The sequence below is a fragment of the Eutrigla gurnardus genome (assembly GCF_963514095.1).
Source record: "Eutrigla gurnardus genome assembly, chromosome: 16".
NCBI classification, from domain to species: domain Eukaryota; kingdom Metazoa; phylum Chordata; class Actinopteri; order Perciformes; family Triglidae; genus Eutrigla; species Eutrigla gurnardus.
In genome coordinates, this window is record NC_139927.1 from 15895735 (window position 1) to 15920154 (window position 24420).

Genomic DNA, 24420 nt, shown 5'->3' on the forward strand with positions numbered 1-24420 from the left:
TAGTATTACTGCTATTACAACTCACATTACATGTATACTTTGTGTCTTATGGATTGACTATGTTGTAATTGTTGTTGTTTATTCTGTAAACATGATACATTATGTCCATCCTGGTAGAGGGATCCTCCACTGTTGCTTTCCCTGAGGTTTCTTCCCTTTGCCCGTGTTAAAAAGGGAGTTATTCCTTTTTTGATGACCCGTCCCGGGACAGAGGATGTTTAGGGCTATATGAATCAAATGAATGTGTGTTTGAATGGGTGAATGTTGACATGTAGTGTAAAGTGCGTTGAGTGGTCGTAACATGAAACCGGTTCATTCAACCCACCGTGGAAAGAGAAAACGATCAATGAAAGCAATCAATCAGAGATTAAGACAGAAAAATATTTATTGGTTAAAATAGCTTTTCACAGATACAATTAATGAGTTTTTTGTTTTGCTATCATGCACTTACACTGTACAACAGTGGATCCCCATGGATTAGCATAGTCTGATTTATGGCAACAAATGACTAATTGCTCCTGTTCCGCCAATGGAAGACATCTCTCACAGAATGAAACCAGCGGTTGGATGTCTGATATTATGCACTGTAGTGATTTCTGTGTTATAAAATAAATTAGTAACATGTGTATCAGAAAACTTTTACCACTAACTGTGTGCATCATATTACATCTCTATCACCAAGATCTCAGTGCAAATGCCATTGTAGCTGAAAGATCCATGACACATGTAAGTACCGACAAAATGATGCACAAATGACAATTTAAAAAACAAAAATTACAATAAAAAGAGAAAAAAAAGCCCAAATTGAGATTTATCCTAGTTTTTGATAGTTGTGGAGCTACATTGGCATATATTTTAATATAATTGACTAAATATTAGTCCAGATCTATAAGCAGTCTTCTAAAAACTCAAATTTTTTATTGTGACACAGTTAGGTTTACAGTACTAAATATCTATTTCTCAAGCAGCAAAGGTTACATTGAGTCTGAAAAACAAAAACAATACCTACAGAACGAAAATAAACGAAAAAGATCATTCACTCAAATATAACAGATAATCATTCTACTGCCTTCTCTACAGCCCGCATAAAAAAAAGATGGAGAAAAAAAAAGATAACGCACAGTAATAAAGCCTTTCTTTATGGAAGCCACATGGAAGCAGATCAGAGATCAGCCCTGCCACTCTTACACCCCCCCCCAAATAAAAAGACAAATAAAACCACGAAATGAAAACATAACACCACATAAATTCAAAGTTTATCAGGAAACAACAGTCCATGCTGACTGACAAATTTACTGAAGAGGAAAAAAATACGTTTTTACTGTCAATAAATATACAGTTTGTGGGGAGTTAATGTAATGTGATGATGTTTTCTGTGAGTGAGAGATACTGGATAGTAGTCAAATGTTCCTCTTAGTGGTAGGTGTCCTACAGATGCCAAGCAATAAATAATCACTACAACAGATATGAAGCATTCTCCCCCCCATGAACCCACCTTGGCTGTAAGTCCTACGCAAAGGATGAGCCAAGTAGGAAACACTTTTCTATTTGTCTGGACAATAACTCGTCTTTGTTGAGAAAAGAGAAGAACGTTTATTAATAATTATGTTGATTCACGCGATAAATTCTGCTTTAGTATGCAAGCAAACTGCAAGAGCAACTCAATGCAGGTGTCCATCAAACTGTCTTCATGTGTGTGTGTGGTTTTTATTCATACTTCCTCCCGTCCTCACCTGAAACACAGCACCATTGGTCATTTGTTCAAACAATGTTCCTCTCCCAGGATCTTTAACAACAAAGTAGACGAACTAAATGCTTTTAGTGAAGAAAACCTTCATGTGAGTCGAGTTTAGTTTACCCTCAACTTACTCTTTCAACTCTAAACCGGATGCCGTTGATCATTTGAGAAATGTGGAGATTTGTTTAGATGTGGAGACTTTATCTCTTGGACAGGGATCACTGATAAACATTTTTAAAAAAAAGAACTGTAATGAACTGTTGAAAGAAAAGAAAAGACGTAACTAAGAAGGCAAACTGTTATCACCAAACCTTCAGAAATCAGCTATGACTGCTAAGTAAAATGCTGTCATCAATAGGTATGGTAGCAGAAAGGTTATGAAATTGGGAAAATAAAAGACAGTTTTTTTAAAAGTAACCTCTGTGAATAAAAACCGGACCGACGTGGTCCTCTGTTCTGTTGGACTCGCGTCATTTCCTGTGGCTGTTCTGTTCTCTCCAGCTCCACTAACAGGTTATGGTAAGAAAAAAAAATTATTTGTAACTTGTACCTTTGACAGTGTTACGTAACAAGTTTGAATGTCTCTTGGAGTGCCTAAGAGTCTCTATGCTGACGACAGTGATTGAGGTCCGCCCCGCGTCTTCGAGATCGAGTGTTTCCTGATTCTCCGGCTGCGGCCGTGCATCCCGCCGGCCACGTGGAGTTGGGGGGGGGGGGGGGGGGGGGCTCACACGTCCAGGTCGTCTGGCCTGGGTCGGCTGCTCATCCGGCTGCTGGCCCGGCTGCAGGGCCGGGCCTCCATCAGCGCCAGCGGCTGCATCTCGTGTCCCGCCGTCGAGGACAGTTTCTTATGCTCGTGGGTGTCGTCGGGGAAGTCAAAGGCTTGAGCGTGGGAGTTTGAAATAGTGCTTCCTCCGCCGGTCTGGCCGAGCCGGTTCTGCTCCGTGGAGTAGTTGGCCCAGTTCTGCTCGTTGGCCTGCTTATTGTAATTGCGGCACGAGCCGGTTCCCCGCTCCCCCGTGGCCAGTTTGTAGCCTGGGGGGGACATGGGGGAGAGCGGGGCGGTGGGGGAGGAGCAGCCGTTGTAGTAGGCGTACTTGGTGGTGGACATCTCTTTGGGGGTGGGACTCAAGGTGCCACTGTTGGGGTAGAGGATGGGCGGCTGTTTGCCCTTCACACGATCTTTGATCCTCTTAAAAAAGACGTAGAACAGCTCGATGACGTTGAGCACCAGGGACACCAGCGAGACCACCAGCATGAAGATGATGAAGACGGTCTTCTCCGTGGGACGGGACAGGAAACAGTCCACCCTGTGGGGGCACGGGGACCTCTCGCAGGTGTAGATCGCCGCGAGGCTGAAGCCGTATATGTACCACTGGATGACCAGGAAGCCCACCTCAAACGTCGACTTGAAGAAGATGCTGACGATGTAGGTTCTGAGCAGAGCTCCTTTCATCTTCACCTTGCCGTGCTCCTCGATGCCGTACTTGAGCTTTTTCATCTCGATTTTCTTCAACGGGATGTCAACGTCGCCTCCATCGTTCTGCACCGCCTTAAGCTCCTCCTCCTTCCTGTTGAATTTCTGCTCCTTCCTGTTCAGGTAGAAGACGTGAGCCAGGTAGAGAAGGGTGGGCGTGGACACGAAGATGATCTGGAGGACCCAGAAGCGGACATGGGATATGGGGAAGGATTTGTCATAGCAGACGTTCTCGCAACCAGGCTGCTGGGTGTTACATTTGAACGCAGACTGCTCGTCTCCCCAGGCGGACTCCACCGCGGTACCCAGGACCAGGATCCTGAAGATGAAGAGGACCGACAGCCAGACCTTCCCGCCGGCAGTAGAGTAGGCCTGGACCTTGTCCAGCAGGCGACCAAGAGCACTCCAGTCACCCATTCTCAGAGAGTGTTAGCTGGGGAAGCAAAAAGGAACAATGTTAACAACATTTACAGAGAACACCAACGATTATAAGTTATGAGTTCAGATTTACACAAAAAATAACATTTTCTATGTCCATCATAAATAGGTATAGGGCGATATGAAAATGTTTTTTTATCCAAATCTGCAATAAAATCTATATCTAAAATGCACTATGAACATACCCATAATGTGTTATAATCTGTGTACTATATACATTATATATATATATATATATATATATATATATATATATATATATATATATATATACACACACACACACACACGCACTCATACATTATGCTTTATAACAATAATCCCAACACATTATAAAGCATTTCATAATGACTTATAAGGTCATACTACATATAATACAAAGATCATAAAGTATTATAATACCTACTGTTGTAATATATCATAATCTTTTCATAATTCATTACAATCTCTATAATCTGTTGTTATGCATCAGAATGTGATTATTCTAAGTTGCCATTGAGTGCTTTGGGTAACGTAATGATTTAAACGCAGATAAAAACATCACAAGCTGGTTATAATTCGCCATATGAGGTCATTGCTTAAATCTGTGTAGTAAATCTGTAAATCTGTGCAAGAACACAGTCATTCTAGTCCAGTCATGCTTTGTACTGTATTATGATTATTGTTATGAAGCATTAAAATGCGTATAACTATAATTATACAGTGCTACAAGCAGATGATAACACATTATAAGCATGTTTATCATAATGCATAAAGACGTGTCACAGACATCCTCGGGTTTCTTGATATTTGGCAGCGGTACGTGATTAAACGGAGACAAAATTGGAAGTTTCATGATGCAAAACACAAGCTAATCCAATTACTGAGAACAGGGCCGGAAAAAACATTTTGTTCAGTTTACGCAACACTGTGAATCCGGGAATACGTGAAAATGTGACACGTCGCCTAAAGAAAAGCTTAAACATCATATATTCATCCAAAAACCACGGCTTGGATTGAATTGGAAGTTAACACAAGTTTGTGAGGAAGCCGTGAACCCGGTCAGCTCTCCTGGAACAGAACCGACCCAGAGTCCAGCCACATGAGAGCAGCTCTTCCTCAGGTCATGCCAGGTGAGGAACCTGCTGTCTTGGCACAGTTTTAAAAATGTGCCTCTCCACTCCTCACCCTAGTGTGCAGGAACTAAAGTGTCTGCAGTGTCTCAGATAAAAGATGCAAAGCTGGACTGCTTCAGAGGACGGCAGAGACGAGCGAATGTCCCTGAACGAGCCGTGTCATTGTGTCCTAACAGTCTCCAGAGTTACCCCAACATGACATCAGCTCCTCCTCTTCCATTGGGTGTCCCGCTGAAAGCTAAGCTGCACTTTTTATCTGACTGTGATTAAAGCAGAGCCACGGTTAAATGGGATGCAAAACTAGTTTACGCCGTCTCGTTCTCCAGAAAGCTTAGCGCCCTCCTCGGTCAGAGTGAGCCACGGCCGTCTGCTGGAGTCTCCGAGCTGCAGCAGAACAATAGAAAATCACTGGTGACGAGCTAATCAGAGCGAGTCCTCATCAATGGGAATTCACAAAACACGCTTCAAGAAATGAAATGAATTTGTTATAATCAGTACAAATATCAAAGGTGATGTTCTCTGGGACTTCAGATTCAACTAATGTAACAACAAACCTCAGGGAGTTTTAATCTGCTTTCAGCCATTCTATTTAAAATCAGCAGTGTGATCAGGAAGCTGATGGAAAAGTTTCTAGACTTCAAAGCGGATCTTTTGCTCCAACTGTGACATGAAAGTAACGGAAGGGGAGCAGTTAAAAGGTCGGAGCAGATGTCATGAGGTAGAGAAGAAAAGCCTCCCGACAGATAAAGTCCTTGTTACGACAGAGAGAATCTTAATATGGAAAAGTCGCAACCACACATGGTGCCACATTAAGGCATGCGCTCCCACTCATCTTCTAATAAACCTGATAATAAATCTACAGAATGACAGAGCAAATCATGTCTGTGTGAATCTTCAGCCTTCGGGAGAAGCACATGAAGAAAAGTGTTTTTGTAGGTGTTGATATTAGACAGAGAACATCCCGCCACTTTCTACATGAGTGAGTCTGTCTGGTGAAAATGACCAGGACAGAAGAGAACAATAGACTCCAAGACAATGAGTGGACCAACAGAGACCCTCAGAAATCACTGGGAAGGGTCCAAACTGAACATGACTGAGCGCTCTAAATTCAAAGTTTCCTCTGGTCATGGGGCAACTGATGAATGTTTGGCTTGGCTTATGGAGATTCTTTAAATATGAAACAGAGTTTCCTGAAGTTAAAGGTCCTGAGTTGTGCGATCAAACATGCAGAAAGTTACAGCAACAGGATGGACGATAAGACAAGAAAAGAAGACATTCTCAGGGCTTCAGTGCGCCTTTATTTGGTCAATTCAGCTAGAATGTATCCAATAGGCTACATCTCTCTGTTAATTTATTATTATTATTATTATTATTATTATTATTATTATTATTATTATTATTATTATTTAAATAGCCAAACTGAGCGCTTTCTCAAACAGCGGAGGAAAGTTGTCCAACTTCTATAAAGTAGTCCGGAGCGCACCGGAGCGTCTATTTCTAACGGGACTGCATGAGGAATAAAAAAAAAAAAGTTCCTTTAGACACAAACTTTTACATGTCTAACAGAAAGCTGAACTTACCTGAGGAGTCGCGGAGAGGAGGAAGAGAGGAGCAAGAGAGGAGGAAGAGAGGCACAGAGGGAACTTTCTCCGCCGACTTGTAGAAAAGTTGAAATCCAAGTTTGGGACCAGCGGAGGAAAAACTGAGGCGGACTTGTCAAACTTCCCTTATAACGGTCCCGTCAGAGAAGTTACAAGTCACCTGATCTCTACGTCAGGACCGAGAGCCGCGGGAGGAGAGAGAGAGAGAGAGAGAGAGAGAGAGAGAGAGAGAGAGAGAGAGAGAGAGAGAGAGAGAGAGAGAGAGAGAGAGAGAGAGAGAGAGGTGTGGAGTTTGGTTTATTTTTTCATTCACAACACATCATCATCTGGCTTCCTTCAGAATACATAGAAGATACAGGACTGTTGTACTTCACGGATCATGTACTACTGTGATCATGTACTACTGTGATCAGATGTGCACTTTTACTGCATCTAAGTTTAGTTTTTTCTTTTAGAAGATTGAAACGCAGCCTCCATCACATTGACTACTTTTCCTGGTGATACTTAAAGGGACAGTTCACCCCAAAATGAATAAAACCCTTTATTTCCTGTTGCCCTCAGTGCTCTTCATCCATCTATAGTGTAAGTTATCTAGTTTTGGAGATTTCGAGTCGTCTCTCCAATCTAATGGCACTAAATAGATAGAAACGTTTTTTAAGTAACTATATAACATATCAAAATGTACTTTATTAATTTATTTATTTACTGTAATATTGCCACATTGTTTCTTATCATACGTTGAAATCAATAAATACAGCGGTTTAAAATAATAATATTTATAATAACAATATTAATAATGATAATAATAATAATAATAATAATAATAATAATAATAATAATAATAATAATAATAATAATAATAATAATAATAATAATAAAAATGGGACTAAATGGTATTCGGGTGGTGCTCAATACACAAAAACATATAAGAATAAATGTGTTTTTAGAGGTGAACTGTCCCTTTAAGAACATGTGACTGATGATACTTGAAGTTGAATTAGGAGAATTTCAAATATGGGACTTTTGCCTGGAGGATAGTTTTTAATTGTGGTATTGATACTACTTAAAGGAATCATTTTACCAGTATTGCTTGTAATAAATAGGCATACATGTATTAATTTACATTGATTTAATGAAGTCATTCAACCAGTTAATGAGTCTGAAAATCTCTCTCTTTTTAAAGACCAAAGACCAAACAAAGACCATAAGACCAAACATGGTAACATAAAGTAACTTCTACTTCTTTCTTCCTTGTTTCCAGAATAAAGCTCCACCAAAATATCTCTTTATCTTCACTTTCATAAAATAAGACTCAATGGCTGCATGTGGGAGACAGGGATTCTTAAAACAGTCTGAAGTTTTCTTGCAGTGTTGAAGCATTACATCTACCACATGACAGTGTGGAGCTGCTAAATGTTACATATTTATTTATTGTAGGAAAATACTCAAATAATTTCTCCGGCTGCTCACAGTTTCATCTATAACATCTCTTCCAATTCATTGTTCCTCGCATTTTTTTAGATTTGGGAGAGAATTGTTCATGTTTACTAATATTTTTGACCGAAGGAATTTTGAAAATGTTCCCCTTTAACCCTTTGTACTGTTACGTCATACCTGTGATCGTTTGTCGCTCTAGTTTGTTTTCGATTCAAGCTTTCTTAGAATGGCTCCTCCCTAATACAGCTGTGTTATTAATTGTTTTGCATTATTATTCTGTAATATATTAGAAATATTAATGAATAAATATTTTGTAAAGCCTACTGCTCTTTTGCATTGCAATTGTATTATTATTATTAATATTATTATTATTAATTGAAGCGCCTCTCCTAAAGTCAAACACAAACCTGTTGACGGTGAACTGTTCCTCCGTTTGTAACTTTCCATGAAACCTCTTGTCTCCCATACTGCTCTGGGCCGGTGCACAGCACCATCTAGTGGTGGAGGTAATACAATGCAGGAGTGTGTATGGAAACACACTATTGTGTAGAATGTTGTAGTATAACATGGTTTTAAAGAGACTGCACATGATTTAGGGTTTAATGGGTTCAGTGGCTTAACGATGGGAATGAAGGCACACACACACACACACACACACACTGTTTGGAAGCGAGACAGATTGGACAGACTGGACAGTATTGTGCGTAAAGTAAAGTTCCTTGTGTGCTTTTAACGATGCCATGTAAGTCATTTTCAGCTTATATTTAGCTTCTTAACAACACTTCTGGTCCTGTGTTTCTTCTCCCACAGTAAAGTTAATATACCTTTATTCTGCCAGCTCTCGATGCTTAACTTATACTTCTGCATAGTTTGTGATAGGATCCCCATCAACTGTGTCATAAAGCACAGCAAGTCCACCGTTTAAAAACATACACTAAACATTACACCTTCATAAAACGTACGTTAAACATTATAGACCACATCAATCCACACTTTTAAAATGAAAACAATTCAATTAACACACAAATGGCAAATATAAGACACCATTTAAAGAATAACATTAACATGTATGAATAAAGACAATGACAATTTACTCAAGTGTTATGGTACTTTATACTTCTACACCGCTACATTTACCTCATTTTACTTACTATTATTGGTGGATCATGAGTCAAACAGGCCCCTGGGCACAGACTCATAACAGGCCCCACCACCTCTACTACATTGTAGCAAAACACACAGGTTTTATCATTGTTCAGCCTCTTTCTGCTGTTGTTTGTGTCTCTTTATCGTCATATCGTCCACATGGTTTTTAATTTCTTTATTTAACCTTTATTGAACCAGGTTTGTCCCGTAGAGATTAAAAACCTCTTTTTCAAGGGAGACCTGGCCAGAACATTCAGCTGCAAATACACACTTACAAACATACAAATCGAGACGAGAACAAATACCATTTAAAACATTAAGATTTCCATGAAAAGAACAATCAGTGAAGAAGTGAGCCAGTTATGGAGCCTATATTCAGTTAAAACATTGACATATTATGGAATCTGCTTCTAAGTCTTTAACTCTTGATTTGGAAGCTGTTAATGAGACAAGCTCCTTGATTTTCAGAGTATTCTGCAATACATTCCAGGCCGATGGAGCAGAATACCCACATGCTATTTTCTCAATATCTGTCAGAGCATTTGGGAGAGTGAGCATAAAAAAAGTCCTGGGAGCGCAATGCATATTGTCCAGTATTTTTCCGATTGATTAAAACACATAGGTAGTGTGGCAGCAGTCCAAGAATTGCCTTACATATAAAGGTGTACCAGTGTGTGAGCCTACGGCCTGCCAGAGAAGGCATCCTACCCGGGAGTACAACTCACAATGATGAGTCAGAGGGAGATGTGTTTTGTTTTGTGCCCGGATGTCTCTCCACACACAGTTGGATGTGACTTGATGCTGCGTATTTACAGTAACAGCAGGCTACACACAAGCAAGCAACTATAATGGCAGTGATTTACAGCTGTCAATGAAAACTAAGTGACTTGTTTGATCATGAACAAAACTCAATTTAAAGTCTTGTGAAGTTCTGAAGAACTACATCTGAATATCGGGTTAAACACAGACTCACATGAAGAGGGAGTGGTAGAGCCACATGGAGGGGGGTGGCGAGTTTGAGGCGCTTCATTATTAGCTTCACTTTTCAGACCAGGAGGCCGCCTGGTCTCAAAGATATACTTTCAAAATAGCTTGCTATCTCACTATGATTTAAAGCCATTACATCATCATTTTTGATTTATGATACGATAATTGTGTCTATATAATAAAGATGTACTTGCTATAACATCACTCACCTCATAACCATTTCATGGGGTTTTTTTATTTTGTATTTCCTGACAGTAATACATCCCCACAGCTGGGATAACATGATTGCCCTGAGCAATCAGCTGTTGTCCCAGCTGCAGTCCTCCGACGCGGCCGCCAGAGGGCGCGGCTGTACGTCACCAGCATATGCCGCTCCCTCATTCCTCAGCAGGTGCAGGTGATTGTCATCCTGGAACATGAACCGTGACCTCGCGGCCCCAACCAGGAAACTTCACACTTCGGTAGATGCGCGTCGTTGCTGGGTGCGCGCGGGCTGAGGTCAAAGACTAGCGCCGCTCGGTCCTGCTGGGATTATAAAACATGTAGTTTATTGAATGTGGATCATGAGCGAGCAGGAGAAACGGTTTCCGCGTGTCCCCATCTCGGAGTGACCCGCTGTGATTGACGGCCGCGCCATGGAGATCCGTAAGAGGTTTTCCGCGTGCTGGCAGGGGTTCCTGGCGTGTTTTAAAAAGCCGGACCAGTCTGGAGGCGAGTCCGCCGGCCGTGAGGACAAAGTTGACTCGGTCTTCGTAAACCCCGTGGCTGAAACAAAAGGCGGCTTTAACACAAGAAGAACCCTGCCGCGGCTCCCCACGTCCAAAGCCGGGGTTTATTACATCGCTCAGTATAATTACTCCGCGCGGACAGAGGAGGACCTGAGCTTCAACGCCGGGGACACTCTGGAGGCTCTGGATAAAAGTGCTGGTGAATGGTGGTTTGCCAAAGCCCTGACCGGGGTCTCGGCCTCCAAACAGGGGTACATCCCCGCTAATTATGTGGCGCCCGTGGAGAGCATTGATGCAGAACCGTAAGTAGACATTTGATCATCATCATCATCATGATCATCATCATAATGTTCTGTCTTTTTCTGCTGAATAACGTCCACACAGAGTAAAGACTCGGGTTGAACTGGTTAATGATTGTCTGTGAGCAGGAAACAGAGATTTACAGGTTAATAATTCCCATGAAGGTATAGGCACAAAAACATGAGAACGAGAGTGAGACAGACAGACAGACAGACAGACAGGTGTAGAAACCCTACTGGAGGGGATAGTGGTGGAAAATATACACAATATTCTGTATCACACCAAAAATACAATCAATATTTACCAAAGTGTTGTAGAAGATGTGTAGATAAATGCAGCTTATTCACAACTAATGATAGCCAGTCATGGAAATGTTTCCAAATGAAACCAGTTTACCAAAAAAAAAATTAACCAAAAAGTAATAATCTGATAATAATAATAATAACGTTAATCTAGTAGAGCCACTTTAAACTAGACGGGATAGGGAATTACAGCTGTGGAACAGAAACTATACATCTACAGCATTTTAGAAATGTATAAATAGAAGGATAATTTATTTATTTATTTATTTCTGTCTGTCTGACATTGTTAATGGGCAACCTGGAAGTTAGCATTGCTCTGGTTCCCACAGAAAGCCAACTGGATTATGGAGAATTAGCCCTGTGGCCAAAAAACACATTTTGTTCATCGAGACAATCCAAACACGTTAATACCACTCTTATGACTTTGTAAGCGTGACGCAATCGGCAGAAGTCAAAAAGCTAATGTTGGGCTATAAACGATACACCACGGTCGCATGACTTCAGATAAAGTTGGACTAGTGTTTGCGTTAATGATGCTTCGTAGTCTGATTTAGCCAGTTAATAAATCATATTTCCAAAACAAAGTTACAAAGTCCTTTACAATTTGGTCTCCAATAGCAGAAGCAAAAGTTTTGGGTTGTCATTCAGCTTAAGTATTTGTATTTTCCGCCTGCTGGTACTAGACTTACGTGTGTTGCAATGATCAAGTCTATCAAGTCTGTTCATATCCCATCTAATTTTTTATTTCAGTGAGGCACAGCATGATACAGGACACATCAGTGCCAGTCTATAAATAATTATACAGTTAAGTGTCATAGTAGTGGAAATCAATGTGATGTCAAGCGTGATTTGCCCAAGGGGTAGCATGTATAAGGTGGGCGAGGGGGGGGGACCCAAAATAGAGCCTTGAGGGACCCCACATAATAGAGGAGCACAAGATAAGGAAACATTTCCAAGCATCACAGAGGAGTTCCTGGTTGGCATGATTTTCAAACTGCTGATGTCATGGTCCACTGAGGTGAAGGAGAGTCAAAACACAATACAGGCCTGTGTCGTCTACGAGCAGCAGGCCATCAAAGAGTTTAATCGGAGCTGTCTCAGGGCTGTCGGGAGCGGAAACAAACACAATTCTGAAAAGAACGTCAGCTTGAATGGAAACAAAACCGTTGATAAAACGGCAGCCTAGAGATGAATAAATGACTCATACAGAGAGATATAGAGGGTTTCTTTAAAAGCAGGTACATGGCATGCTTAAAGTCGGACGGCAACATAACAATAGAGAGAAAGAGAGCAGTTAATAATGGACAATATCTGGACCAACCCTCGGAGATGCAGCTGGTTAGCTTTGCTCCTCTGCAGGGTTGTCTACAGGATTGTTTGTTGATTATGGTAATGCACTTGATAACCACCACTTTTGTAAGACACAGAGAGTGCTATTTACTGACGTATTTTATGTAGTGCAACAAAATTAAAATCTCTGACTTCTACACTGAGGCAACTCACTTCCTTGTTTGAGGAATCTTTCTTGAAGGTACATTTATGTAACTATGATGTCACCCTGGAAAGTTACAGAAACTGGTTTAGCAAACTTTTTTTTAATTGCTCAGATACTACGCTATGTGGTAACCTACCCACGCTTTGTTTTCATATATAAAATAAAAGGCTACTATTTCCTTTTATAGAAAGAAGTTCAGCCCGTCTTTGTGATTCTCAGTCGACTTGGCTTTCAGTGGAACCGGTTTCTTTTCAGCTGTATTCTGGTTTTCCTGTTTACAGTGACACCCGCTATCAGTCTGGGCATCATAGTTTCACTACATCACATCTGGACTAAACTACTGGTTTAATCTGTAGCTGTTCTCTGTTTAATCAGGACCAGATTAACCTGCGGAGGAGACCGGGGGCGGAATAACTTGACTGCCTCGTTATGTATGTAGAAGTTAGTTTGTAGTCATGAAATTGTTTGGGATAATAAATATATCAACTGAAATAATAACTAGTCTTAAGGGATGAAGCCCATCTTAGTCTAAATTGTAGTTATTGTCAACACATCTCATGAAAAGAATAAAGCAACAAAAATGTGTCAAACTTTGACAGCCCCAAACCCACCGACTGAAGATGTTAATCTTTTAAACTGGTCTTGATTATTTCCTGTAATTTTATCATTTTAAGACGCTTACCTGAACTTAACTTTAAAACAGCTGAGCACTGTAGTTTTAAACAATTGTTGCTTAAACAGTAGGAATTAGTGCATTTGAAGGGCACTATTTTCAGTGGTGGATTGACACACACGGTGCTCTGGTGCCGTGTATGTAAATGGGGTTCAAGCGAAATAAACAGTAAATACAGTGCATAAATACAGTTTTGGACAACAATGGAGTAGGAATGGGCATATATCTGTTATATCGACCTCATGACACGAGACTACGTATTATATTAGATCTTGCATCCCTATTATGGCACGAGTGTTGTCTTTTCCTGACTTTTACACTGTTTCAGTGGGACAGACAGTTCTAATGACCCAAGTCACAATCAATCAAAGTACCAGTGAACCTTTGGGCCCCCTGACGGTTGTTATTTTTAAATTATGATTTATGATTCAGAAGTGACCTGAAATTGTGATTTGCAGATGGTATTTCCCCGAAACAAAGAGGCTGGATGCAGAAAAGATGCTGCTGGCAGAAGGGAACGAGCAAGGCGCTTTCCTCATCCGAAACTGTGAAAGTCAGCAAGGGGACCGCTCCCTCTCCGGTAAGCTCTGATAAAACTGAGTTTTTGTGATGATATTATGTTGTGGAATACGGTATCGATTCTCAAAAGCTGTGTGGCAGACAGTGGCTCAAATTGCAGTAGTGTTAGGATGTTGGATGTTACAGGGACTAGGGCTGAAACGATTCCCTGAGAAATGACTGAAAATCATGGATGCAAATTATTGTAATCTTTTAAAACGTTGTTTTTGACGAGCAATGTAAATTAGAGATTGGGGATTGAATTATGAGCTGTTTAACTTCCTAACAATAACTCCAAGCAATTTATGTATAATTTGAAACTACAAATCATTAAAAGAAGTTGATCAAAGCAAATATTTAATTAAAAATACAATCTCTTTTTAGTAGATTTTCTAAACAGGAAACCAATTAGTAGTTCAGTCAGTATTTTTTTTTTTGTTGTATATTTACTATCGTCCAGGGTGTACCCTGCCTTCGCCCAATGACAGCTGGATGGATTTACTATCGCTCCTTAATAAAGAAAATATTTTTATACTCAAATCCTCATATCAAAATAAAGCATAGCTGATTCATGTAAATCGAGATCCCACTGTTCTCATTGCATAAAATAAGCATTTTTAACCAAACTTTTATACTTACTGTGATATGTTCTTTCTAGAGATTTTTAAATTTTCCTAAACTTGGCTTTTTAAGTTTGCAATATATTCCTTAGCTTACAGTATTGCAATTTATCCCAATATTTTGAATTGTAACTCCTGTATCATGATACTTTTTGGCAGATTGTTGCCAAACCTTTAGCATGTCATTACGAAGAACAAATAACATTTGCTTCTCTTAAATATTCAGTCTTAATTCCTGGTTTAAAATGTATTACTCCTCGTCATGCTAGTTTAGTTAGCATTCTGCGTTCCGTGTACTTCCCAAAACCCCCCGGCATTGTTCAGTGACGCACTCTTATCCTCAATTGACTCAAATGATTAATGGCTTCAAGGTCATCAAGTTAAACAAATAGAGGTCTGTGCTCCCATAAAGTAGCGTGATAACTTTATCTCTCTCTGCTTTATCGGCCTTTTGTTTTCACTCCTGCCTCGTTTTTTCCATTGGACCCAAAAGCTTTCCATGTTCATTCAATAGAGCTGATGAGCCACAAACCGCAGGTCGATTCACTGAGTTAATGTGTCAATCAAGAGAAAACATATTACACTCTGATTCCATTTAATTGAATCAATAAAATGAGCAAAGGAAAAAAGGATGGAAATATTTACTTTTTAGTCTGTGTGCGTTAATAGAGCAGTTATTAATGTTCTAATATTGGCCACTATCCAAAAGCAGCATTTCAATCTTATATATTATTTAATTCACACGCTGATAACCGTCAATAGGAACACAGTTGTAAAAAAACGTTCTGAAATTAGTTTGCATTAAAAAAAAAAAAGAAAGATTGGGCATTACAACAAATGTCTTGCATATTTCCTCCATCTCCTATTCCCACATGTTGTTCAATGAGCAGCAAAATACCCCATGACCTCTCCACTGCCACATATGCACTTCTCTTCAGCTCCAACTTCTTTAGCTCCTTTCAGCTTGTTTTGTTACTGTTTACTTATTTCTATTCCATCTGGGTATCATTAACACTTCTCATCATTTATCACCTCTTTAAACGACAGTAAATGCAGTTAAGAGCATTAATGTAGCATCTGGACCATACTAACTCAAACTCACCTTTTTTACAGTCATACTTTCATTATTTGATACACTTATAAACATGTAATCAATAGCAGCTACAGTCTAGATCATGCATTAGACTTTCTACTTTTGCTCTGCAGGGTTTTCATATGGTGGTTACAGCTGATAATGCTGCCCCATGCGACCGCTTCGCCATGGCAGCGTAGCACCCAACCTCAGGTTTCCCCTCAGGTTAACACCGTTAGCTCTGTTAGCACGTTCACCATAGTTTGTGCTGTTAGCACCGTTAGCTGTGAGCCAGCATTGTTGCGCTGAGAGCTCTTGAGGCAATCGAGATGCTCCCGATCTCGACACACTCCACCATGATGACATGCTGTATATAGCTACTCAAAGGAGTTATAGAAATATATGGTTAGCCATGTATCAATAAAGGATTCTAGCTTTGATCAAAACACTTGAGATAAGCTCCTGCAGTATTTGACTCTCTAGTGGATCTCTGATGTCTGCTCGTCTTGCAGTGCTGCACAGTGGGAGGGTGAAGCATTACAAGCTGAAGAAATTGGACAACGGTCACTACTATGTGTCGAAGACCAGATCCTTTGAGACACTGGAGGAGTTGGTGGAACATTACTCCAAGCAGGCCGATGGCCTCTGTGTGCGTCTGGGAGAACCATGCAAAAAGGTAAGACACACTGTGAACTGAACAATCATTTAATTTTCTTTTTTCTTCCTGAACTTCACTTTTTTTTAATACGTGGCATTGTCGTCTTGGTAAACGGTGAACTGTCCCGTCTGTGTAGATGGAGGCTCCACAGACTCACGGCTTGTCATACAACACTGTGGACCAATGGGAGATCGACCGCAAGTCCATCAAGCTGCTGAGAAAGCTTGGTGCCGGTCAGTTCGGAGAAGTGTTCGAGGGCCTGTGGAACGACACCACAGCAGTCGCCGTGAAGACCCTCAAACCTGGTACACGAATGCCCCCTTTTCCCTAACTGAAGGTGTTAAAACAGAAACATAAATGAAGTGCAAGTCGATTCAATCATGTCAACAGTAGAGGATGTGATCAGTGGAAACAATATGTAACTAACACGGTTAACACAGAAGGCAAGAATTACTACATTGGAATGGCCAAATTTCTCGTTAACTCGTGTAGGTCGTATATGAGGTCATCAGATTTAAATTGAAACTGTTTCGGTACCAATTAAAGTTCACACAGCAACCTTAAAGTGATGGTTCGGAGTAAAATGCACCTTAGGTCATTTCCACCAAGGCATCCAGCCAAATACCCCCTTGGAAGCATTTTTGCAGTAGTACACATAGGGTCTGTACTCACAAAACCAGGCATTTTAAAGTTTGTAAGTACACCAGGAGTTTATTTAAAAGAACACTTGCCTGATAGCTTCTATCCTCGGCTGCTATGCTACCGCAGCGTAGACGCCACCTCCGTGTTTACCCAGCCGATGCCATGACGCAAGTTTCACGCGAGAGTATGAAAAAGTTTTGCTGAATTTTTATACATTTATACATTTTATAAATGTATAAAAATGTGTTGAAAGAGATAATAATAATAATAATAATAAAATATAGTTTTGAATTAATTTCTGAGCTGTATGAAGCAGGATTGTATTTTCCTTGTCCCGTTTGTCCCAAGTAAGCTAACGGAGACCACTGCGTTTTTTCTGTACACAGGTCACTGGTTAAGTGTATGAAGCCAAACAACCGAGGTCATAAATATATAAGAAGCCAAAGATGCCTTCTGGGATTTGTTGGAAATGTTGCTTTTCAGTGGAAAGAAATGTCTGCACACTATGCTCCCAAGAAAGAGCTTTTAAAAGATAATCAGCCCTAAATCAGAGCCCTGAGGGACCCTCCTAAGAAAGTCCTACTGTCACTGAGAGTGAAGTGTGGTTAAGGTGAGACCTAAACTAAGGACATGACACCCACCCAATGTTATGGACAGTAGTTGACAGAAGTTTTCGGTTGCATTCAGCTTTCCATTCCACGTGGGTCTCATTAGTTGTAGTAGAAACTTCCTTTCTCTGGGTTTATTTAAAGTTACACCTGCATACATAAGTAAAAAAAAGACCATCGGCGAGAAGGTTGGCCATTTTTGTGTCACAACTCTAAGAGCTCGTCATCGGTGGCACCGGGTTGGATCTGGCGTAATCAAACAAAATCATGCAGGTTCACCAGAAACTCCTTCAGCTCAGACCTGACGAGGCCCTCAGGCAGCAACCAGCACCAAAACGCTACCGCTTCTGTCCACAAGGGCCACCAAAAATCAACACAAATGTACCTTTCATATGCAATTTTTAGCAGGCTGCGTCTTCTTTGAAAAACAATGTATGACACTTGTCCACCAACAGGAAAAACCCAATGATTTGTGTAAGAGTGTATAAAACATACTGTGTATCACCAAAGATGTGACCAACTCTATCACTGAACGCCTGTCGCAGGTACCATGGACGCGGAGGACTTCCTGAGAGAGGCTCACATCATGAAGAGGCTGCGGCATGCCAAGCTGATCCAGCTGTACGCCGTCTGCACCATGGAGGAGCCCATCTACATCATCACAGAGCTGATGAGCAATGGCAGCCTGCTGGAGTACCTCAACAGTAAGACTCCTCTCTCTCGCCCAGCCGTGTGATTATGAGCTGCTGCTTCATGGCAGGATCAGAGTCCAGGGCTTGTTTGTACGGGTCAGGCTGCACTCGATTCACCTCGCCGCAACCAAACCATTTCAGATCCGACGGTTTCTAAATGAAAACTCTGATGCCAGCTGCACATATTTCACATCGTGGACGTTATTCGGCCTCGGCCGGAGGTTAGTCCAGTGGCCTATAAATCAGTTTCCTTGTGTGCAAAAGGTATTCCAGGTTCATTCCAGTTCATCTTAAACTATTATTTATGCTTTGTTTTTTACATTAAGAAAGTATACTGCGGATTATTAGATGATCGGAGCGACTCATGTGGTGTAAAGTGCGAGGAAAAAGATTCCTGTGTGGCAGGTGGGAGTGGAGTTTCAGGCCACTGTTTGTTCCCTGTGTGTAGCCACTGTTGACTTATGTCAACTTAGTTGAATTAAGTAACTGATGTGTTTAACTAACACCGCTGTTTTCCTCAACCTAACCAAGTAGATTTGTTGCATAAGTAAAGCTAATATCTAAGTAAATCTATGTTTACGTTTATTTTGAGTGATTATTTGTATTTGACTGAGCTGTAGTAGACATAGTGGTCATGATGTGGGTTTGTAATTTGAGAAAAGACCTTTTGATCTGGTTCAGGTTGGACCTCGTCCTTGCCTCCACATGTAAGACAGGCATGCCGGTGTGAGATGTAGAGTCTCTTCCATCATGTTTAGAGTGAGTGTCACTCTAAGGAGCGCTCATGTGAAATTGATGTTTGCAGCCCTGAGACGGTCTTTGTGGTGACCCGCCATAATTCACTACACACACTATACTGCTGGAACATGACGAGGATGTGTTCAAAGTCACAAGTAGAAAGTATAACGCCAGAATCTAGACTGTAACTGCTATTGATTTTGTTCTAAGCATATTGAATATTAAAAGTATGTAAACCTGTAAAAGGGGAGTATTGAGTCAGAGACTATATAACAAGTGGACGTAGTCATCATGACATCACTCGTTGGTTTGTGGACTACAGTTTTTGTGTTGGTCATTTTGGCTGTCGCCATCTTGGATTTTTTGCAACCAGTGAAGGAAGTGACCATATTTGGACTGTGGAGAAGCGATTGATGGCTCTGATGAACAAAAGCAGAATCTTACTGGATCTGGATCCATCTGGATTCTGGTGTGAAGCTGTTAACAAAGTTAGCTTCATTAGTTAGTTAGCTTCAAGTGTTAATGCAATCTTAGTAGCTATCGCTAATGCCCATCACAACTTGAATAGCATTAAGAAAAGATTATGTTATGGTGGACCAAAAGTAGTCAATACATAAAAGATTGCAATAGAACCATCAATAAACCCCGAGTCATAATGAGTCATACAGAAAGATGTTTGTTATTCAGCTGACCCTCGTTGATATAAATCAGTAAAATAATTTAGACCGTTTAATCAGCATCATTAAAAATCGTCTCGATGTAAACTGAACATTCTAACCTTGTTCCAATGCATCTTTTCAAACCTCCAAAAACGAAGCGACGCCATCCTCTGTAGCTGAGTGAACAGAGCCGACACCAGCAGCAACGTCTCTATTGTTGCCAGAGAAACGAATGATGGAGAATCTTCCACGGCCGAGTACATTCAGTTGTCAGTTTATTTGACAAAGCTTATGGTCGCAGAAGAAAACTTCACCTCCTTAAATTTTCGCTTGCTCAGTCATGAATGTGAGTGATTGCCTATTGTGCAATCTAAAAGAGTGCAGTTCATGATTAATCGTTGAGTCATGGGCAGATTATGAGACAATGGGTCCCTTGGCACAGACATGCAAAAGGCCTCATCATCGATTCTACATGGGAGCTAAACACACTTCATAATCTCTGTAGACCTGATGCATCTCTGTGGTTTGGTCTCTTTGCCCCTTTTCATTGGTTGTTAGTTTCTTTGTGCCTCTTTGCAGCTGCATCTCTTTGTAATTATGTGTCTGTTTGCAGTCACGACGGCTCTCCTTAATGTCATTCTGGGTCTCATTGTTGTTACATTTTGTCCTTGTAGTTGATCTGAGCCACTTTGTGGTTCTTCTGAGTCCATATTCATAGTCTTTGTGTCCGTCACTGTTTTGTATCTCTTTATAGTTATGGTCTTTTTGTAGCTGTTTTAAAGTTTCTTTCTTGTCAATTTTTTTAGCCACCTTTTATAATGCAAATTGTCCAATACATTCTTAAAATCAATATACAGTTCTTTTATCATAATTCATTCTCTGCCACCTGCGATCCCTTTTAAACACGGCTGTGACTGATTAACTGCGTGTCTCCTTGATCACAGAGGACAAGGGCACCACGCTGCGGATCTCGGACCAGATTGAGATGGCTGCCCAGGTGGCTGCAGGCATGGCCTTCCTGGAGCTGCAGAACTACATCCACAGGGACCTGGCAGCCAGGAACGTCCTGGTGGGTGACAACAACATCTGCAAGGTGGCCGACTTTGGCCTCGCCAGGGTCTTCATGGTGGGTCCGACAGTTAAAGTGGTGTTGAAGACTGTTTAACGAGTGTCAGTTCTTTTAGGTAATCACACCAAATGAAACTGGACGCTAAAGAAATACTTTAGTGAAGGAACCTTTTGATCAACTTATTGTGCAATGGAGCTTGGTAGGTTTACTGTATTTTAATACCTTGAAGTGAAAGCCAGTCAGCATTCCCCACTAATTAGAATGAACTGCCCTCAGTTACTGGCATACATTACACAACCTAATAAATACTCAGCAAACCAAGCCACACAGGTTGTTTCACATACAAGTCATGTATTAGTCACCACTATAGAATTTTCTTTCTCCTACTGTATGGAAGTTCCCCGACCAAAACAACAGTTTGAAAAAGTCTATCGACGTTCAAATTAATCTCATGACAAAAAGCCTCCAGAGTCCCTTAAAGGCCTTAAAGCAGTTCTGCAATGACTGCACTTTTCACACCCGGAGGTGGCTTTTCCAATCAAACAGACAGTAAAAATCTACTTTGTGTGCCTTGTTTTGTTTCTAGAAAGAGAATGAAAATGTGTACGAAGCCAAAGAAGGAACTAAATTCCCCGTGAAGTGGACCGCTCCGGAGGCCATCCACGACAACAAGTTCAGCATCAAATCTGACATTTGGTCCTTTGGGATTTTGCTGTGTGAGATCATGACGTTTGGCCAGATGCCTTATCCAAGTGAGACTCTTTTCATCCTTCACTCAACATTGAGATTCACACAACACGGGACGTATTTTTTTTATTCTGTGAATTTGAAGTACCAACACGGTCTCAACACTGTCCTTCTGTTATCCCTCCAGCCATGACAAACTACCAGGTGGTCCAGAAGGTTCCCCAGGGCTACAGGATGCCCTGCCCCCCCAACTGTCCTAAAATCATGTACGACATTATGCTGGACTGCTGGAAGCATGACGAACAGGATCGGCCCACCTTCGAGACCCTGCATTGGAAGCTGGAGGACTTCTTTGACCTGGACGTGACCTCCTACGACGACGCCGCCCGTTACTAGACGGAGACCCGTGGAAAGAAAGAGGCACACACAAAACATTAGTTCTGCACTGAAATCAAAATCGCCTGAATCCAAACATTGATGTTTTTATGAAGTATCAGATTTAAATGTGATTTAAAATCCTCGTCGTTTGATCTGCATGCGGCGGGTTTGTATCTGTGAGGAAGCTTTTACCGCAGCAACACTTTAACCTGATTGGAAGAAACCTCTTTCAGTAGAGACTGAAAGCTGCTCGGCGAGGTCTGCCCATCTCGACGGACTGGTTCTACTTGCAGTCGACATTCTTTCCACTGGCTTCCTGCCGAGCTGTTGACAGGAAGCTACCTGAGAGGAGTGAGTCATGTTAATTTACGCTCAGCCTGTGCGGCTCTGTGTCTTGTGAGAGAGCGGCAGGTGCCGGTCATTCCTGACTGCATGTGTAGTTTCCATTATTCCATTATTCAAAGGTAGGAGACCGTCTTTGGTCCCGGCAGCCAGAAGGCCCACTTAATGAAGGAACAATAAGATTATCTCCCTATTAACAAAGGCTTGCATAAAAACTATTTCACTCTTGAGTTGAGTCCACGCCCTCCTTTACATAATCAAATTGTTTCACTCCAGGCTCTTTGGGCCACAGTAATAACTCCTACAAGAACAAAAACCCAGCAACAAAAAAAGATGATCAGGGTTGTACAGAGCCCTGCAGGTGTCCTGGAGGGAAAATGTATTCATGCACACGCATTTAGATATATTGTAATTCCCAAATTACTTAATTTGAGCTTGAAAATTAGCAATTAGTGCACAAAAATGAGTGGAACGTAACATATTTACATTTTAACTAATATTTAAAGCTGCATGTGGACACTTTGATCATCTTGAAGTTGATATGAAGAATGTTTAAGCTGATATTTACACATCCAGTACTTGCTGGCCCAATAATTATTTTCTCCCAGTGCCCAAAACTCTAATTTTGCCCCTAGTGGCTACTTGTGTCACTACACCGACATCTGCAGTTCACTCGCCCTTATCTGCTCTCATTATGGGGTACATTAGTTGAAAGCATGTTTTTTTTTCATGCAAGACGGTATAATAGCTCAATGACTGAACAACACTGGTCTTAATGTCCCTTTTCTTTCTTTTTTTTTTTAATGATTTTTGATAAACGCTGAAACACTGCTCTCAGATCTGTGGCCACGTTCTTTCTGAACGCGAGTTGCTACAACTTGCAAGAGATGCCACATCCAATCAGATGCTTGACACATAATTAAGCATTTGATGGATGGAACTTGGTGGATTATCTCAGGCTCTGATGATTTTATAGGATGTTTTTAGTGTCAAGAACAAAAATCCCATTAATTGTACATTATAACCACGGCAGTGTTTATATAATCCTACTGTATTTAAAGTATCCTTTATCTTTAACTATCCCTTATACATTAAATGACTTATATTTACTATCATCTGGGTTTGGTGATTTGTTTTGGTTAGGAGCATAGCTGCTAATGTAAAGCTTGTTTTGAATTTAGTTCATAACATCATATGGAAACAAGATACTGCTACATACTGAGAGGGAACAGAGCCAAAGAAATCTAGAGAGACATTTTCTAAGTATGATTTTAATTATTTGTTATTGTCTGTTGATGACTTCACAAAAAATATATGTATTCTTTCATCTGTGAAAACAAGCTTTGTGGGGTGGAAATGTGTTTATTGTTGTCATACTCATTTCGGCCTGAGGTGAGTTTTATTTTCTCCATGCACTCCCAAAACAGCTACTTGTTATTGGTTAGCTATGTAAATTTAAAAATCATTTGTATGTAACATGAATGCTTTAAGTCATATTTAGAACATAAGGTAGTGGAGCACTGGAGCCCCTTGTGGCTGAAAACTACAACTGTACACTGGCAACAACTTGTTTCATAGATGGATGTTGTTTTTTTTACTCGTTAACGATTAAGGTCAGAAAATGTACCTGTACCTGTTGCCGTCATCGTCTCACTATCAGTGTTTGCAGGAAGTTAAATGCCTTAATGATCAAAGTCCATGTTTCTCCCCTCGGTTTCTGAAAAGTGAAGCCAACACGGAAGTGCCTTAATCTTGCTTTCCACCCCCCCCCCCCCCCCCTTTTTTTTTTAAAGTGCACAGTCCTTTAGGACAGGAAGGTCCAGGACTCTGTTGGTTCGGTCCTATCACTACTTTAAGTTTGTTCATTTCTGTTCTTGTATCACGTTACCTCCTGTCTCTTTTTCCACTCTATACATTTAGTTTTAGTTGTGCCCCTTTTCTCTGTTTTTTTTTGTCATATTGTTGTACAGATTGTAAAGCGATAAATACAGGGTGCAGTGGTAGTCCAAATCTAGAGCCCATTAATGCAACATGCCATATCCCATGTGAAACTTTGTAAATAAAACGAGTTCAAGTGATCAACAGTGTTCTTTCTCAGTCAGGCTATAGAAGGAAAATTGATTTGACTTATCAAGTTAGGAATTTGCATTGTGTTTAACATAAACCATAAGAGAAAATTAAATAAAACATAAAAGCAAGCATTGTAAAAACCAAGAAACCTAAATATAGAAGTAGCTTGCAATAAAATATGAGAGGATGT

At 40.7% G+C, this 24420-nt stretch overlaps 2 protein-coding genes across 2 annotated transcripts; one reads left to right on the forward strand and one right to left on the reverse strand.

Moving 5' to 3' along the window:
• Positions 1-367: 367 nt before the first annotated feature.
• gja1b (gap junction protein alpha 1b) lies at positions 368-6461 on the reverse strand. The gene is made up of 2 exons (XM_084031316.1): positions 6349-6461; positions 368-3648 (listed from the first exon to the last, which is right to left on the reverse strand). Exon 2 carries the CDS (start codon positions 3630-3632, stop codon positions 2466-2468), a length of 1167 nt encoding a protein of 388 aa, XP_083887442.1. The 5' UTR covers positions 3633-3648; positions 6349-6461; the 3' UTR covers positions 368-2465.
• A 4044-nt stretch (positions 6462-10505) lies between these two features.
• Positions 10506-23241, forward strand: frk (fyn-related Src family tyrosine kinase). Its single transcript, XM_084030749.1, has 8 exons — positions 10506-10969; positions 13896-14017; positions 16200-16363; positions 16482-16650; positions 18141-18299; positions 20629-20810; positions 21340-21505; positions 21628-23241. Exons 1-8 carry the CDS (start codon positions 10575-10577, stop codon positions 21834-21836), a joined length of 1566 nt encoding a protein of 521 aa, XP_083886875.1. The 5' UTR covers positions 10506-10574; the 3' UTR covers positions 21837-23241.
• Positions 23242-24420: the final 1179 nt, after the last annotated feature.

What these genes read in the sequence shown, in the direction of transcription:
- gja1b (XM_084031316.1), bottom strand. Translation starts at nt 3,632, where the DNA reads ATGGGTGACTGGAGTGCTCTTGGTCGCCTGCTGGACAAGGTCCAGGCC.
- frk (XM_084030749.1), top strand. Translation starts at nt 10,575, where the DNA reads ATGGAGATCCGTAAGAGGTTTTCCGCGTGCTGGCAGGGGTTCCTGGCG. An exon ending in GAGAGCATTGATGCAGAACC is followed by an intron (nt 10,970 to 13,895) that starts GTAAGTAGACAT and finishes TGTGATTTGCAG; the next exon opens with ATGGTATTTCCCCGAAACAA. An exon ending in TGGGAGAACCATGCAAAAAG is followed by an intron (nt 16,364 to 16,481) that starts GTAAGACACACT and finishes CCGTCTGTGTAG; the next exon opens with ATGGAGGCTCCACAGACTCA.